Source organism: Protomyctophum bolini (assembly GCF_963924005.1).
Source record: "Protomyctophum bolini genome assembly, chromosome: 10".
NCBI classification, from domain to species: Eukaryota; Metazoa; Chordata; class Actinopteri; order Myctophiformes; family Myctophidae; genus Protomyctophum; species Protomyctophum bolini.
In genome coordinates, this window is record NC_137871.1 from 30,697,014 (window position 1) to 30,714,362 (window position 17,349).

At 40.7% G+C, this 17,349-nt stretch overlaps 1 protein-coding gene across 3 annotated transcripts; it reads left to right on the forward strand.

Annotated features, from left to right (window-relative positions):
* Positions 1-845: 845 nt before the first annotated feature.
* rab33a (RAB33A, member RAS oncogene family) lies at positions 846-16,519 on the forward strand. Of its 3 annotated transcripts, none has more exons than XM_080774206.1 (5): positions 846-972; positions 4,112-4,643; positions 8,214-8,354; positions 10,521-10,601; positions 11,574-16,519. In XM_080774206.1, exons 2-5 carry the CDS (start codon positions 4,236-4,238, stop codon positions 11,796-11,798), a joined length of 855 nt encoding a protein of 284 aa, XP_080630332.1. In that variant the 5' UTR covers positions 846-972; positions 4,112-4,235; the 3' UTR covers positions 11,799-16,519. The 3 variants fall into 3 exon arrangements, with proteins under 3 accessions (XP_080630332.1, XP_080630330.1, XP_080630331.1); XM_080774204.1 differs by having other exon boundaries at positions 848-972; positions 4,068-4,643; XM_080774205.1 differs by lacking the exon at positions 846-972 and adding an exon at positions 3,697-3,755 and having other exon boundaries at positions 4,068-4,643.
* Positions 16,520-17,349: the final 830 nt, after the last annotated feature.

Consider the following 17,349-nt stretch of genomic DNA (forward strand, 5'->3'; position numbering starts at 1 on the left):
GGATCCAAATATTGTACTTTTACTCCACTACAATTCTTTGAAAACTTTAGTTACTATAGTTACTTTGTAGATTTTGATTATTATCACAAAACATACATTACCCACTTCAGCCCGGCCCCTACATTTGAAAATGGAGCTTGTAGATCTGATATTTTCATATGATTTTTGAAAATGTGTGAAATTGGACAATGCACGATGAGTAATGCAGTTGAGTAGTGCATTTTGAAACCCATAATTTAACTTTCTCCGCCACTGTGTGTATGCCGCCTACGTATGTGCGTTTGTGATTGTACAAGCAGTCAAATCCTACAAACGGAATGGACCCGTTTGTTAAGAGTCCATTCTTGCTCTCAGATTTAAATCAACACCAGGGAAAAATGCTGCGCACGCATTTGTTCACCACGTTGGAGTGTTCATTTGTGTTTGTGTGTTGCACACGTTGTGAATGCCCTCCACTAAGGCCTTGGCCTTCGCACAGAGCAGGCTTTTGACTCGGGGTGGAAGAAGGGATCTTTGTCAGACACAAACATTGGGACTGTTCGAACGCACACACACGGAGAAAGAACGTGTGGATTGTTCCGTGTGTGAGAGAGTCTGTGGGTGTGAGACTTGAGCTCCCATTTAAAACGTTGTCGTACGACGGTGTCACGTGGCAGAAACGCCCGATCTACAAGGTCACGACGCATCGCGAAGGTGTGTGACCTTGTAGATCGGATGTTTTCGGGGCGCAGTGACACCATCATATGGTGGAGCTATAGAGGAAGCAAGTTAGTGTATGTGTCTGAGACGGAGACTGTTGCGTGATTGTGTGAGTGGGTGCGTGCATGTGCGCGCGCATGTGTGTAGTGCTCGTGCACGCGTGTGTGCGTGTGTGTGTGTGCGTGTGTGTTAGGATTCCGCAGAGAGCTAATCCGAGTGGTAGACCAGCCACACACACATTCCCTCAGCATCTCTTCTCACAACACAACCAGGGTGAGTGAACGATTGTTTTTATATCCATGCTTAGCCGATATAAATACCTTTTGTAAAATTAGGATAATAAGCAGGGTACAGTATCTGCACATTTCTTAAGTACAAATTGAAGGACTTTTTAAGACATTTTTAATACCTTTAAGAGGAAAAGAAAAACATAACAAAATAAATCCACAAACAGCCATACAGCTGCGGATGGGGATCATTCATTTTGACATGAACAATACTACTACTACTAATAATAATAATTGATATCACTACTTTTCTATTATTTGGTGGAAAACAAGGGTGGTGAATGTTATCCTATTAAAACCGGCACCTTTATCATTTTAGATGCATTGCATTGGCAATTTAAAAAAATAGAATAATTAAGTAAGCTCACTTCGTGCCGTGCTTGTACTTGTATAAGTACATTTATTTACTGTACTTAAGTACAATTTTTAGGTATTTGTACTTGGGTATTTGTACCAATTTCCAATACTTTTACTTCTACTCCACTACATCTCAAAAGCAAATATTGTACTTTTACTCCACTATACAATTATTTGAAATTGTTTGTAGATTTGAGATCATTACAGGATCACAATGCATCGCCGATGCGACACATGTGAGCTTATAGATCTGCTATTCTCAAAAGATTTGTATACATTTGAACATTTGAAATTGGACATTTCTGCACAATAGTACTTTTATTGGGCTATTTTGATGCCAATACTTTTAAACAATTTTGTCAATAATTTACAGTCCCACATATAGGCTGTATTATAATGTCCAAATAGAGAAATTAACACTTGAAGTACCTTTATTCATGTTGAAGGTGAATCATAGCACTTTGATTATGCTCTGGCCTGCCATCTAGTGGCAGTACTTGCCTGAACTTACCTGATATAATGGTCTTAGTTCAAGCGTTTTTGTTTTTACTGTCAATGCTTTTATTAAAGACAACAAAGACTATTTAGTAGTTGGACTGGAATGTAAATGAAATAAAAAGAACACCCCTCTCACATATTAGGACAATATCAATGACTTAAGTAGCCTACTGTACTTATATTTCAAATGTCCACTATGTTTTACTTCTACTCAGAGGCAAATATTGTACATTTCCACTACAATTATTTGAAAACTAGTTAGTATAGTAGTTATTTTGTAGATTTTGACATTATCCATGCACTTCAACCGTCCATTGAAAATAGACAATCTGCAAGCTCACAATGCTATTTTCAAAGATCATTATACATTTGAAAACTTTAAATGGACATTCTGCACAATTTCTACTTTAACTTTTGGTACTTTAAGTACATTTTGAGGCCAATTTTGTACTTTTACTCAAGTTAATGTTGAAATCTGGACTATTACTTTTAACAAAGTATTCCTATTGCAGTATTGATACCTTTACTTAAGTAAAAAGTTTGAGTACATTGTCCACCACTGGTCAGGGAACAACAATGACTGACGTGACCAATGACTCTTTCTGACAGACCCTCACTGTGACAAGCGTAAACAGAGATATGTCACATTGCATCATTATACATGTTAAGCAATTCTTTGCAGTCACTTTGGGACAAATAGCAGCATTTTTATACTATTTTTATACTATTTAAATATAGATTTAGCATCTGTTTAAAGGTAGCAGCTCTGTTTACATGTGCAAGGTCCAGCGGTATAGGCTACTTGGTACAGATAGTATAGTCCTTAGGGTGGTTGTATTCCATTGGCTATCCTTCTTTTGTCACAACAGTTCACAAATCTTGCTGCCGTGTTTGCACATTGTTGTATTTCTCTCAATAGGTATGGGAGTTTTTTTGTCATTGGTCATAGTTTCAAACTCACGTTGTGTGTGTGTAATCTGTGGGAAGTATGGCTGTATTTTGCGTGTCTTAAGTACCAGGTCTTATTCCCTAACTTGAGTAAACTAAAGACCTATAGGCGTGATCAATGCCATTGGCTATTCTGAGTGGCCAAAGAGCATTGATCACGCCTCCAGGTCTTTAGTTTACTCAAGTTAGGGAATATGACCTGGTACTTAAGACACGCAAAATACAGCCCTATGTGTCTCTGATGTCTTGGTATAGTGGGCAGGTGATTAGAAAGTGTAGCCCTGTTTCCACCACATTTTGTGTGCAATGGGTGCATATAATCTGTCTTCCCTTCATCCCTTGGGAGCAGGGTCTGTCTGTGGTGGCCTTTCTCTATTGCAAGGCTGTGTTCACTGAGTCTGTCTGTACCAGGTCTGTCAATGCTTTCCTAAGTTTGGGGTCTTTTACCGAGTTCAGCCAATGTAGGTATTCTCTTTTAGTGATATAGCATTCCATTTTACTTTGGTTTTGGGTAGTCTCTTTCCAGTATGCTAGGTAGCTTTCTTTTTGTTTTCTTATAATCTGGTTGCGTCCAATGGGTTTTCCGTCTGGTTTGTGCATAACCTTGGACCAGCTGACTAAGGGGCATCCCTGTAGGTTTTCCCTAAAGTCAATCATGTGCATGGTCAGGTCTGATCCAGTGATCCTATGGCCCTGTCGGTCTAGGAGGCTATATGGAATGTGATCATGATGTGATCAGCTGGTCAAGTCACATGACAGTATGACGACCAAATCAAAGAAAATTCTACCCCAGTGTGAACTGTCTGTCTCTCTCGTCTCTCAACCCCCCAGTCCCCCCCGCCCCTCTGTCTACCTGTGTCACAGTAGAGCTACCTCATCACAATGTCACCTATTCTCTTCTGTTTCAGTCTTTCAAGCAGAGCTCTCTGCATGAGCTCCGGCAGAAAATCTAAATGATGCTACTGTGTGAGTTTTAGTATAGCCTGTGTGTGTGTGTGTGTGTGTGTGTGTGTGTGTGTGTGTGTGTGTGTGACTGTGTGTGTGTGTGTGTGTGTGTGTGTGTGTGTGCGTGTGCGCGTGCGTGCTATATTAAAGTCAATTAAATCGCATGTCAGTGATGTGCACATACTGTATAGGATAGCCTAGCCGTGTCCTAGCTTGAAGTCGTCACCAAATTATTAATTATTCGTTATGCTAAGTCTCCAGAATGATATTCTTAATGCTTTCTTCTTGCGTTGTTGTCCTCCCTTTCTCTGCCTAACCGCTTCGCCTTGAAAGAATCGCATCGCCGTTTATACTGCATCTCGGGTTTCCTCCACCAGTTCATCCATCCACCTATCATCCTCGGACCCTCCCACCTGCCACCACCACCACCCGGGTGTACACACACTCACACAGTGTCACACACGCACTCTGCCTGGCGCAGCATCACTCCTGCCCGGCATCATGACCAACGATTCCCCGGAGGACATCCTCATCACCTCCACCACCGAGGCAGGAGGAGGAGGAGGAGAAATACAACGACCCAATGACAATGTCACCATCCTCACGTCCTCCATGGATCTGACGAGGAAAAACACCCCCACGCGGAGCACTAATGCTCGGCCGAGCAACAACAACGACACCGGCGGCGCTGGATCCGGCAGCCTGTCGTCCTCCATGGAGCTGAGCGCGTCGCTGGACACGAGCATCCAGACGCGCATCTTCAAAATCATCGTCATCGGCGACTCCAACGTGGGGAAGACCTGCTTGACGTTCCGCTTCACCGGGGGGAGCTTCCCCGACAAGACCGAGGCCACGATCGGCGTCGACTTCAGGGAGAAGGCGGTGGAGATCGAAGGGGAGACGATTAAGGTAAAAACACAACACAAATAACGCGTAGAAGAGAAGAATGCCACTTTCGCTTCTTTGTTTCATTTCGATATGAAGTCATTCTGCTGTCAACCAATTCAACCTCTCCACAATCATAAGTAAGCCTGGGACCGAGGCTACTCCACAATAGGCTAATAATAACAAAATTATGATGCAAATCAGCCTTTTTTTTCCCTCATTCAATTTTTATTTGTTTTTGCAAATCCGCCTTTGATTTTTGGCTACCTTTCTATTTTCCATGGCGGTTTCATGTAAACAGTAAAGTGAATGAATAAGGATAAAAAATATATCCAAATAAATCCAAGCTCTATGGGCCATCAGGCCAGTGGTTCTCAACCTGTGGGCCGGGACCCACTGTTACTGTTGGGCCGTGAGGATATTGCAAGTGAAGTGGGGCCCAAAATAATTTGTCAAAACAATAATAGCATGCAAGTAAATTGACAATAAAGTCACTATACCAACTTTTATGAGGCAGAGGCAGTATTGCTTTGTTTAAAAAAATATAAGGTTTTCTTACATTTCTGAATAATGTATATTTTAATATATATAATATAATTGTAAAAAAAAAAAAAAGGGAAAAAACTATTGTATGTATTTTTCTTTAAAACCTAGTTAAATTTAGCCATCTGACATGTTTAAGTTTTAGTCAAGTATTAAATATAGGCATAAGTGTATTAGTCAACTAAATCAGTAGAACAAAAACATGTTTTTGGCAGGCCTCAATGGCGTCGTAATGACTGTATACGGTACGGTACCTACCTGCCTGCCCGAAAACAGAAGATCTCACAACGCAACAGTAGTCACTCCCTAACATGTTCGTCTAGTTTTGATTTGTTGACAAAATTGTCATATCTTAGTTTTTATTTAGAAAGTAACACACGATTGATTGATCATTAAAATGAACATGCTCTGAACATGCACAGAGTGCACACACACATACATGATACATGCACGCGCACGCACACACACACACACACACACACACACACACACACACACACACACACACACACACACACACACACACACACACACAGTATAGGCCTGCTCTATATAGTGTATAAGTCTTGTGGTTGTTTAATGATGATTTTTACAGTATCTGACTCCTTGCCGAGCTGCCTGTATGCAATAAGTAGGCTACTGTACTGTACTGTACTGTACTGTACTGTACTGTACTGTACTGTACTGTACTGTACTGTACTGTATGCACAGTGACATAAATAAGAGGGCACTTTATTTGCAGTAGGCTAGCTATTTACGTAATGCCTCTGTGGGGGGTATTTATATGCAAATAAATATTATGACCAATGGCATTGCAAGACTAAACAATGAACAACAATGATGATGTTTAATGTGAAAAAACAACAGAAAATAATATTAATTAATTAATTAAAATATAAATGTTATAATAGTACAACCGTGGGTCTTAGACATGGATGTTTCATCCCGGTATGCAGTAAAGGGCCTTCATTAGACTGTAATTCTGTTTGTATGAAATGATTCGAGCCATTCTGGGCTAAACTAAAGCTGACTACAGAGCAGTGTTGCCAGATTTTTCAAGATAAATAAGTATACTATACAGCTATTTGAAAATAGCTGATCTAAATATGACAGTGTCAGGCGTTGTGAGCTTGTAGATCAGTTAGCCTGTTTAAAAAATATATAAACAAATAATAATAATAATAATATATTTTTTAAATATTTTTGAAACATTTCAACAACACAAATCTTGTTGTGAGGGGGTCCCTGGTACTGTTAAAACACAAACTACCAACATTTCCAAGCGACTTTACAGAAAAATAATCCTGGCAAACATGGCAACACTGCTACAGAGATATCTTTGATCCAAGTCCCATCAATGCAACATTCAAACTCCAATGCTAATTAGCTCGCTTCATCCCTTTCAAATGGTAACACTAGCTAATTGAGTCATTGGTCAGACAGAGGAGGATTTGAGGATAGAAGGTTCACATTTAGTCAATGTCGACTAGGGCTGTCACATTCATGACGTATTTACTTGACAATTAATTTGTTATACAACACATTACAAAGAAAATAAATGGTGTACAAACAGTCACTCCGTACTACTCAAACTCAACTCAAAGTATATTTTATGAAGCATATTTAAAATGACAGAAGCCAATTAAAGTGCTATACAAGCTAGTCTTGCGTAACTATTCCACAATCTCCCAATGCGAGTCTGGAACTACACCTCCCGAAATCCGATTAACGGATTACGTTCACAAAAATATATTAAAAAATATCTCTAAATTTTTCCATTTCCATTTCTGATAAGCTGCAAGTTTGCTGATTTGAACTTATATTTGGTTAACTGTGTGCGACGAAACGAAAGTGGGGAGAAGGCTTTACATCCGCTTTCTCCCTTAATCATCAAAATAGCTTCCGTGCTCCAGACTGTATGACCGGAAGCATTTGAAAATTGTGAGAGGCAACAGTCTGGCCACGCAAGATTATATACAGGCTAACAATAACAAAACATACTGTAACACAATTAAGTACAAGGTAGAAAATGAAAAAAAGTGAAAAATCACACCCGTGTGAACTGAACGGCACAACTATACATTTATTGTTATAGTTAGCCTAATGTACTAGTCTATACTGTGCTCTGTGCTGTATTGTAGTCACAGTGTACTGCTCGGACATACGGACACAGAGACAGACACAGAGACAGACATACGGACACACATAGCTCCGTAATGGAGGGGAGGCACCGCTCATAAAACTGTTTTCAGGAAATGGAAAATATAAAACTTGCAGGAAATTAAGAAAACCGTATATTTTTAAAACAAAGCAATACAGCCTCATCAAAGTTGGTTAACTTTATATATTGTCAATTACTTCCATGAGAGGGGGGTGGAGTTAGTTGCTTTAGCAGACATTTTGAGGGTCCAATGTAGTTGGTTTTGTCCAACTTTCCATTGCTTCAATATTTTCGAAACAACACACAGACGTAAAGGGTGCTTCCATTAAATGTGACAGATAGACTATAGTTATTTTTTGATATTGTATAAAATTGTTGATGAATGAGAATGAATGAAAAATTGTAAGGGGGGAAAAAGTATACAATCCCTATGATCCTATGATGACAAGTCCCAAAATAGGGACACCATGCAGGGTTCTCGAGCTCATTTCTCACACAACTAAAACACTAACGGGGACATGATGATTGAGCAATGATGATTACTCCTAAAATAGACTTCTGCTTTAAATAGCCTGGCCTACGGTACAGCAGTCAGCTCACCGCCACCAGCATTTACTGTACACATCCTTGCTGCGTCCAAAACTCTTACATGTAATTCTCACGATTCATATAAATTAAATCGAAAAAATATATCCGAAAACCAAGTTTTGAGCTTGTAGATCGGCTATGTTTGCTACATTTGTGTGGCACTATTGTATTTTGTGCAGGACGTTGCTGAAAATGAGCACTTGTGCTCCGCACTACCCTGGGTAAATAAAGGAAAAAAAATACGAAGTAATACATAGGCTACTATGTGACTGGATAGCTTTTTTTATGGTCTCCACCTCCAGGTGCAGGTATGGGACACGGCAGGCCAGGAGCGCTTCAGGAAGTCCATGGTGGAACACTACTACCGCAACGTGCACGCCGTGGTCTTCGTTTATGATGTCACCAAAATGGCCTCCTTCCGCAACCTACAGACATGGATACAGGTTATTCGAATTTATTATAAAATGGCCTCCTTCCGCAACCTACAGACAACTTACTTCCAAATCCAACTCTGCCCACTATTCCCTTTATATACCTGCCTTTTCACATGCTTCCAGTATACCTGACGAAGGCAGGTATACAGCCTTTTTTACCGATGCATAAATACATGTTGTTCTGGGATCATTTAGACGGTGTGCAGACCTCTCTCTCAACAATATTACTTTATAAACGGCCAATGAAGTCTAGTTCACTAGGACGGTGGTTCTCAAACATTCTCGTGTCAAGGACCTCCAAATTGATGTGTTTTTGGCTGTGGACCCCATCTAAAAATGTTTTTTTAAAGGGGTCAAAATGATTGTGATGCTACATGAAGTACTGTACTTCAGAACAGCCCAGCTGTGCTGGTTCTGGACAATCGGCAATCCGACTTGACACCGGGCACTGCACTCCCTGTGGTGGTGTGGAACGAGTGTGTCAAATTCGGTGGGGCGAACTGTTCTCGAGTTATGTCGATTACAGACGTACGTATACACGTAAACAAACTAAACACAGAGACGTGGTGCATTTATATTAGGATGTACTAAGAATTCACTTATGTTACTGTAGGGGTTGAAAAACTCAATAACATTACACAACATTGTGACAACTTGTGGGATGTGAGCTTGTAGATGGCTATTTTTCGCCACTTGACACTGTTGCACGACAAAGGCACTATTGATTTGTATGAGTTTGATTTGCTAGTACCTAGATACAATTTTCTTGAAATTATTTGGCAACATCTCATATTAGCAGAGCCTACATAGTCTGGACTCTGGAGCATAATGGAACACAAATTAACGGTTGGATTTTAAAAGCATTTAGTTACGAAATTTGAGTCTGGAAATGTACAGACCTTTTCAAATGGAGCATGTGTAGGATCCCTGTGAAGCTGTTCTCACTCTGCAGGATTGGGCCAGTGACCGAGTGAACCAGTTTCAAACCTGGCTGCTCAATGCTCTAGTCTCAGAGCTACTCTACTGCTGTCTTGAAAAATACCCCTCACTACACAGCAAATATGCTTTGACTCAGAATTAAAAAGCTGCACTATTCTACCACGGATTTGAACTAGGCTTCCCGGCAAGACACTTTTACCATTGAGCTAATAGAGCCTGCCTGCATCATTTCAAAATTCGTGTCAGATCCTGTGTCTTGGTGAGCCGTGACGTGACGTCACAATCTACAGTAAACATCTCAATGAGAGCATACAGGGAGACTATGCAACCACCCCAATTGTATGAAGTTATGTCTTAACATACTGTACAAAAGTAATTCATTAATTACAAAAGTTAATATTGTGCCACTTTAAGCCCCATATAAGCCGTCATGTGACAAATGGCGAAAGTAGCTGATCTACAAGCTCACGTGTCACGATGCAAGTGTTAAATATTCTGATAGAAAATATTAAAAATGTAAATGCTCAAAATGGAGTGTTTGTTCGATAACAGGTCTTTAATAAACAGAAAATATATTTTCAGGTCAGGAAACCAATTTCATCCAACCAGGGGGAGAGGCGTATAAGTGATTAACAAGTGGAATGATGACACAAAGGAATGAGCAGACAAAATTGGAACTGGCACACTACGAAATTTAAGCTGATGAATGGGTACTCTGTCCTGATTAGCTTAAATTGGCAACCTACCTGGAAATGTATTTCTTAAATGAAATGTGTTTCTTAAGCAGCTGGAGAGATGGGGAGATTCCTGTTACTGATTATTATTATTTCTTTTTGTATCCAAAGAATATCTCTTACCCTATCTTTAATCCATTAATACAAGGGAAACCACAGTGTCATTTTAGATTTACTTTAACCATTATTCCATACTTTGACTATTCAAAAATAGCAGATATACAAGCTCATAGCGTGTCACATACTTCGTGGTGCACTATGAGCTTGTAGATCTGCTATTTTTGAATTGAATATATATATTATATTTTTTAAAGCGTATATATATTTTAAAAACTTTTTAACCGTGGGGTCCACGGCCAAAAACGGTCCACATTTTGTAGTATCGGCCTCATGGGTCTTAATGGGTTAATAAGCACATTGTTGTTGTTGTTTTTTAAAGGAACATAAAAAAGTTATCATGTGTAACGTGATTGTTTGTTCTGTTTATTCCGTCGGGCTCCAGGAGTGTAACGGTCATCGAGTTTCGGCATCGGTACCCCGTGTCCTGGTGGGAAACAAGTGTGACCTCGTGGACCAGATACAGGTCAGCATTTGTTTTAATGATTTAAAAACTGTGACTATAATCTAGCTGATCTTGAGGCCTACAAAAACGGGGGGAAAATACTTTTTTTCTTTCTTATCAACTAGTCAACTAGTACCAACAAGGTCAACTAGTGGATTTACTAGTCGACTAGTTGAATAGTCGACTAGTTGCCTAGCAACCCATATAACAGCAGCACTCACTCAACGTATCCACCTTGTTCACCTGTAACCTACAGTTAGCAAACAGTCATCAGCAGTAGTATTTTTCTGTTCAGAGTTTGTTTTCTCTCGCTTTCCAATCATAATCATTTATGACACTGTGGTATCACTAGGTTAATATACATATCTCGTAGTATAACACACTGGTTCCCAAACCTTTTAGCTCAAAACTAGTGAAAATAGCTGATCTTCAAACTCACAACGCGGCGCTTCGCACCACGTGGTTTCACGAGCTTGTAGATCGGCTATTTTCACTACTTCTTAAATACCGGTATTTGTTTTCTAATTCATGGAATTTTCTGTGATTTCTTCATGAAATCACTGAAAAATATTTATATATTGTTTTATTTCTTTATAATTATATATTTTTAATAAAAATGTAAAACAAAATCTTTACAACCAAAAATAAAGGGACGCATACAAATGTGTCCGTGACCCACAAATGGGTCCTGACCCAGTGTGTACAGTGGCATAACACAGCTTCTCATGTATTAATGCTTAAGGTTCCACAAATAGAGTACATTAAATTCAAATATTCAAATATTGAAAATATTACATTACATTGGCATCAGCACATTGCTGACATACAGTAGTTTACTTTAGTTTAGTTGAAAAGTAATAGTGCAAGTTAAAACAAATCCAGGATATAAAGTCCAGGACTTATTTACATTGTGATCCTCTTGCACATAACTTCATGTGACAGTCGTTTACATTGACATAAAACAGCCCTAAACACTTATACTGTGGAACTCAGGTGCCCTCCAACATGGCGCTCAAGTTCGCCGACTCCCACAACATGCTGCTGTTCGAGACGTCGGCGAAGGACCCGAGAGAGAGCCAGAACGTGGACTCCATCTTCATGTCGCTGGCCTGCCGCCTCAAGGCCCAGAAGTCCCTCCTCTATAGGGACGTGGATAGAGAGGACGGCAGAGTGAGACTCACGCAACAGACTGAGACAAAGAGCAGCTGTCCTTGTTGAGGAAAAGGAGGAAGAGGAGGAGCGAGAGAAGAGAGGATTAGCCATCCATGCCTATAAGAAAGAGTGATAGATAGTGGAGAGAGAGAGAGGGAATAGGGAAAGTGTTGCTAACACAAGAGACTTAAGAGCTAATGGCCTTCATGGGAGAGAGGGAGGAGGCGAGTGACAGGACCAGGAGCCTTACCCCTTATGCCTAAACCTTTTTTTGGCATGTTTTACTATTTTGTAAAAACATTTTAACCCAATCCCCGCCAGGATTAATTAATTAATTCACCTCGTATTGCCAGGGATTTCCCCCTGTTCAACCCTTATTTTGAAGAGCCAAGAATCCGCGGCTGTATGTTATGTTGTCTAACTAGTGTGTGTGTTGTCGCATATCACGTCCGGTGCTGCGATGAGAGCAGAGAAACTATGATTGCGAGGACCACAGCGTTGACTATGGGCCATGGATTGAATAAACCTTGTTTTGACCAGAAATTCCATTTGGGACAAGGAATTGGAGATAAATGCGATTGAAAGAAACAGATGGCCGCGGACGTGTGCGGCGATCAAGATGGCACGCGGCACGCTACAGTGTTGTTGGCATCATCCCCTAGCAACCCAAGACTAACGTGAGTTGCATTACGACTTGATCGATCAAAACCACTATAAAAGACCAATTGGCGATGGGTCAGAATAATTAAATTGGCGTAGATCTACGCCAAAGGCAGGGAATTTAAAATAGGATCTCGAATAGTCGATCTACAAGCTCACAATGTGTCCATGTAGATGGGCCAGTTGAACTATACACTCAGGCATAAGGGGTAAGGCGGCGCACGATATAGGGCCCCATGAGCCAATGTCTGTTGTGAAGGATGAGGAACAGGGAGACGAAAAAAAGAGAACAATAGAATCAACAAACAGTCAAATGTAATATGGAGGAGCCAGGAGGAGAGAGAGTCAGTATTCACACGGCAGTCATCATAGTGGGATTTCCGACCCTCTGGTGTGACGTTAAGGGAAGAATGACTGATTTGTCAATGTAGTAAAGGATGAAGCTCGTGTGAGGATGGACACCTGATATCCATGTATATATATGTCTGGAACACAGTAGTGCAGGGAGTTTCCAGTTTTAGCAGTATCTTGTTGGGACCAAGGCACATGGGTGCCATAATGGGGATCCTCACCAACCCATTATGGTGGTCCAGGGTATTTGTCCATGACGCCACGTTTCAATGTCACATAATTCTGACTTCATGATGCGGACCAACTATATTTTATGATCACACTTCTAATCCTCAATGGGCTTATATGCACATAGAATAACTCTTTCTACTTCCGGACTAGCTTCCGGGCCCCTTCCCTACTTCCTTCACAGGTGTTTCCGATGCTAATAATTAAGGCTCTGTTCCATTTAGTGTACAGTGGTTCTTAAACGTTGTAATTTCAAGGACCCCCATAACTCTGAGAGTATACACATGGAACCACTCAGAGTTACACACCCATACGGGGCAATTTGGAACCCACTCAAGGACACTTTGAGACGACCCACTAAAAGTAGCAGTGTTTCCAGTGAGCCCCTAATTAGTATCATCGGTAACACCTTGCAGTTGACCATAGTATTCATAGTATATAGGTCAGAGAAAGCTATAGTTTAAAATCACTACTGTTTTTGCTGTATTTAAACCACTTAAACCCTGGCTTATACTGTATCTACAAACACAATGCGTCGCGACATGGCCCAGAATAGGGTTCATGTATTTAGTAGTTGAAACCTGAGCTGCTTTCGTTTTGGTGGCAAAGTAGATGCAAAGAAAATGCTTGTAAGATGGATGGGGAGAGACAAGATGATCTAAATCAATGTGAGCTACAAGTATCATGAAATAATTCAAGAGTGGAGAAACGGCACTGATCTGCGCATCGTCCTAAACATTTTCTGCCGATGTGCGTATTTAGAGTATGGCCTTAATGTACAAAAATACATCTTAAGAACAGAGGTTGCAGTGGAAGACCATGAGGGCTAGACTTCCTGGCAACACAACAGCTATAGTTTCTTTAGACAGCATTTCAGATATTGATTTGGGAACAGTAGTATAGTCTTACCCTTATGGGGGAAGCTACTCTCTCTCTCTCTTCTCTGCTGCAGGCCAAGGCCTCCTTTTTCTCATCTAGTCTGAGTATGACCTCAGTACACCGGTAGTGTAGGTCAGTGATTCTCAAACGATTTAAATTCAAAGACCCGCTAGTTTGGTATGCATTAGTCCGCGGACCCCCATAACTCAGAGAGTGTACAAATTGGAACCACGTGTACGATCTCCAAGTTACAGACCTGTGTATAGAGGGTCCATTTGGTTCCTCCTAACTATCAATCATTTTAACTGGGGGAATCCCGCTGGAGCCCCCACCGGGACCCCTGGGGGTCCCCAGATCACAACATTGAGAACCACTGGATTAGATCACCTGAACATTCCATGTGGATGTGGATGTGGAGAAAGACTGCTGCACATGGGAATATATCTTACCCTCCGCTTGAATTGAATGGAGAATGTCTGTTCTCTCCCAGTATCTGTGTACAATAAGATAATATGCAACCATTATACTCTCTCTCAAGCCATCCTATAGTGACAGCATTAGACCCTTCACGCCGTTTTAAGATGTCCCACTCCCGATAACTGCGGAAGTTCCGCTCTCAAACCCAAGACGCAGAAAGGGCTCTGCTGAAAACCCTGTTAAAATGACGGACTTGAGCCACAGGAGCACGGGTCATCACTATATCCGTACACGGACAAATGTGTCCATGGCAAAGACTTGGTCTTGTCCATGGCAAATTTTTGATTTTCTTTTTTACACACCATTATAATGCTCTTATATCATAAGACCCAATTCCTGAATGTCAGTCTCCAGGTTTTCTTCAGAATATGTATGACACTGATTTACTATGGCACATTAGGCCGGCCGTCCAACTAGTACTAGTGGTTCTCAAATGTTTTATTTGCAAGTACCTTCTTAACTCTGAAAGTGTACAAATCCATCCATTTGAACACTCAGAGTTACCGACTTGTTATGGTAATTCAGGGCTAGTTCTGAGAGTGTACAAATGAAACCAAATGGCATTTGGTTCCATTTGAACACTCTCAGAGTTACAGACTAGCTCTTTTTGTTTCTCATAATTATTATTGTCATTTTGTATGTCCGTGGAAATAATTTAATTTTGACAGAAATGTCCACCACAAGCCGACATGGTGATGACCCCTGCATGAGAGGCACCGGCGAGTGGCCTGCTATGCGAGTGAGTCACCATGGTGAACGTTTCGAAGTCAGCTTCAGCCGTATAGGAACAAAATCGTCAGCATGTGACGTTAAGGATACCCCCCGAAACGTCGTCCCGTGGCGTAAGGTCACATCCATTCTCATGTTGTCACCCGTTTCATGGCTTGAGAGTGAGAATGCATTGTAACATGACATATATAATGTAAATGAACACATTCCTTGTTCTACTAATACTATGCCACTGGAAGTGGCGATGAGAATGAATGGTGACACACATCTACGTTAAAAGCTTGTCGGCCAGTATAACTGTTCTTTCTGGACTCTATACTGCCTCAGATAGGCTAGGAGAAACTATGACCCCTGTGAAAAGAATGGACACATCTTTACACAAACTTCTACACCTGTCCTACGCTGTCTAATATGTGTGAAGGGACGTTGGCAGTTATTATTCTTCTCTGACAGTCTGCGTAAAATATGTATCCATTTCTTACAGTATGACTGACTGTGATGCTCAGATTCCATGTTCACCACTGTTTAAGAATCGTTTATTTCAAATAGCCATTCAACCTGGCATGTACTACAGCTGAGCCTCAACGTCAAAACATGAACGCAATGAAATGTGACTCACAGGGTTGTATATTTAGACATTTTCCGCTTTTTCTGGAAATTCCAAGTAGGCCTATTTCTTCCCAACTACTGCCCAACTATACTGCCCCATCCTTTCTTCTACGTTAGTTAATTCATAACACTTTAGGATGTATTTGTCTTTGAAGAGCCACTTAGCACGCTCTGTAGTATATTTCAGACAGAAAAACATTAACAAAAAGTCAGTAACGGTAACAATACATATGCATTAAAGTAAATACTGCCTACTACGGTACGGTAAGTAAAACAAACTGTACTGTAAACCAGGGGTGAGATCAGCGTGAATTATAACTGTAGGCTACTTATTTACTGTCCTGTCATGTGTGTGTATATCCACCAATGTTCTGCTGCAGGAACATGTAACTCTGAAATAACAGACATGAACATGCACATCAACACTAATTTCTGCTTATTTTTGGTGCACTTAAGAAGGTTGCAACAGTGTTTTGTACAGTAAATTATTGATGAAAGTGATGGCCAGAGTATGACCAACTATATTCTATATTCTCTGTCATAGGCTCATAGCTGACACATCTACGAGCTAAAGAATAAGAGTAGGGGCTATTGCCTTACCCCATACACATATTTGTCATGTTTTACTATTTTGAAAAACCTTTTAAAATAGTTCAAATAGCCGCTCTACAAGCTCATAGCGTGTTGATGTAGATCGGCTAGTTGAACTATTATTTTTTAAATGTTTTTCAAAATAGTACTAAAACAAAATAAGGCAAATAAGTTTAGGGGTAAGGGGTGGGTGGTGCAAGATAAGGCCCTCTATTTTTTCTTCTTGGCAAGCAAATACGAATCAATAAAGCTTTACTCCTGCAGCAACCATCTGATCTGATCTGTTATCCCGGCCTTAAGCAAGCCTTAATGGAAGTATTACTTGTTGTGCCCATGATATCATGCTGTTATAGACAGTACCATACGCTCTGTCATACAACGTAACAGCGGTATTGTGTAAAAATAGCAATATACAACAGAACTACAAGCTGCTATTCATCTGCGACACGCTGTGATATTGTATGTTGCCTATTTTTAGCACAAGACACCGGCCTATGATGAAATATAAATCAGAATCAGCCATTACTGTGTTCATTTATTTTCTATGTAGGCTCTTTTTTCAATTGTATTCTATTGCCTGTTTGAAATGTAACATGGTTGTTAATGTCACAATGTTTCAAAGGGGTTTCGAATAAAGATATTGAATAAGGTTATCTGAGGTTGATAGCTTTTATCATCATCCTGAAGGACTGTCTATCAGACTTCAAAACGTCTTTCAAGTTTCAAGTACAGTAGTAGGCTATTGTTACGAAGGAACCAGGGGTCGCTCCGACATCATAACCGGGGTGTCAGAGGTGACATCACCTCTGACACCTCAACACTATAAATACATTGCCTGCGCAAGCTAAGACGGATTTGAGATAAGAATAACCGAGATCAGAAAGCAGACCTAGGACTCCATACCAAGATCTCGCTACCGACCGCCGGACACCAAGCTTGCGCTCAAGGGGATATATCTGTCCCTTGCGTACTTCAGAAGGTTAGATCCCCTCGGCACTATCCCCGACGAGGCCCCATACTTGGCCTCGGTCACACTATGCTTCTTCATATCTGTAGTTACAGAAACTAACCACAGGATGGCGACAAATAACAA

Excerpts from the sequence above, each read along its gene's own strand:
- rab33a (XM_080774206.1), top strand. The coding sequence starts at position 4,236 with ATGACCAACGATTCCCCGGAGGACATCCTCATCACCTCCACCACCGAG. Across the intron at positions 4,644-8,213 it reads TCGAAGGGGAGACGATTAAG|GTGCAGGTATGGGACACGGC; the intron begins GTAAAAACACAA and ends CTCCACCTCCAG. Across the intron at positions 8,355-10,520 it reads ACCTACAGACATGGATACAG|GAGTGTAACGGTCATCGAGT; the intron begins GTTATTCGAATT and ends GTCGGGCTCCAG.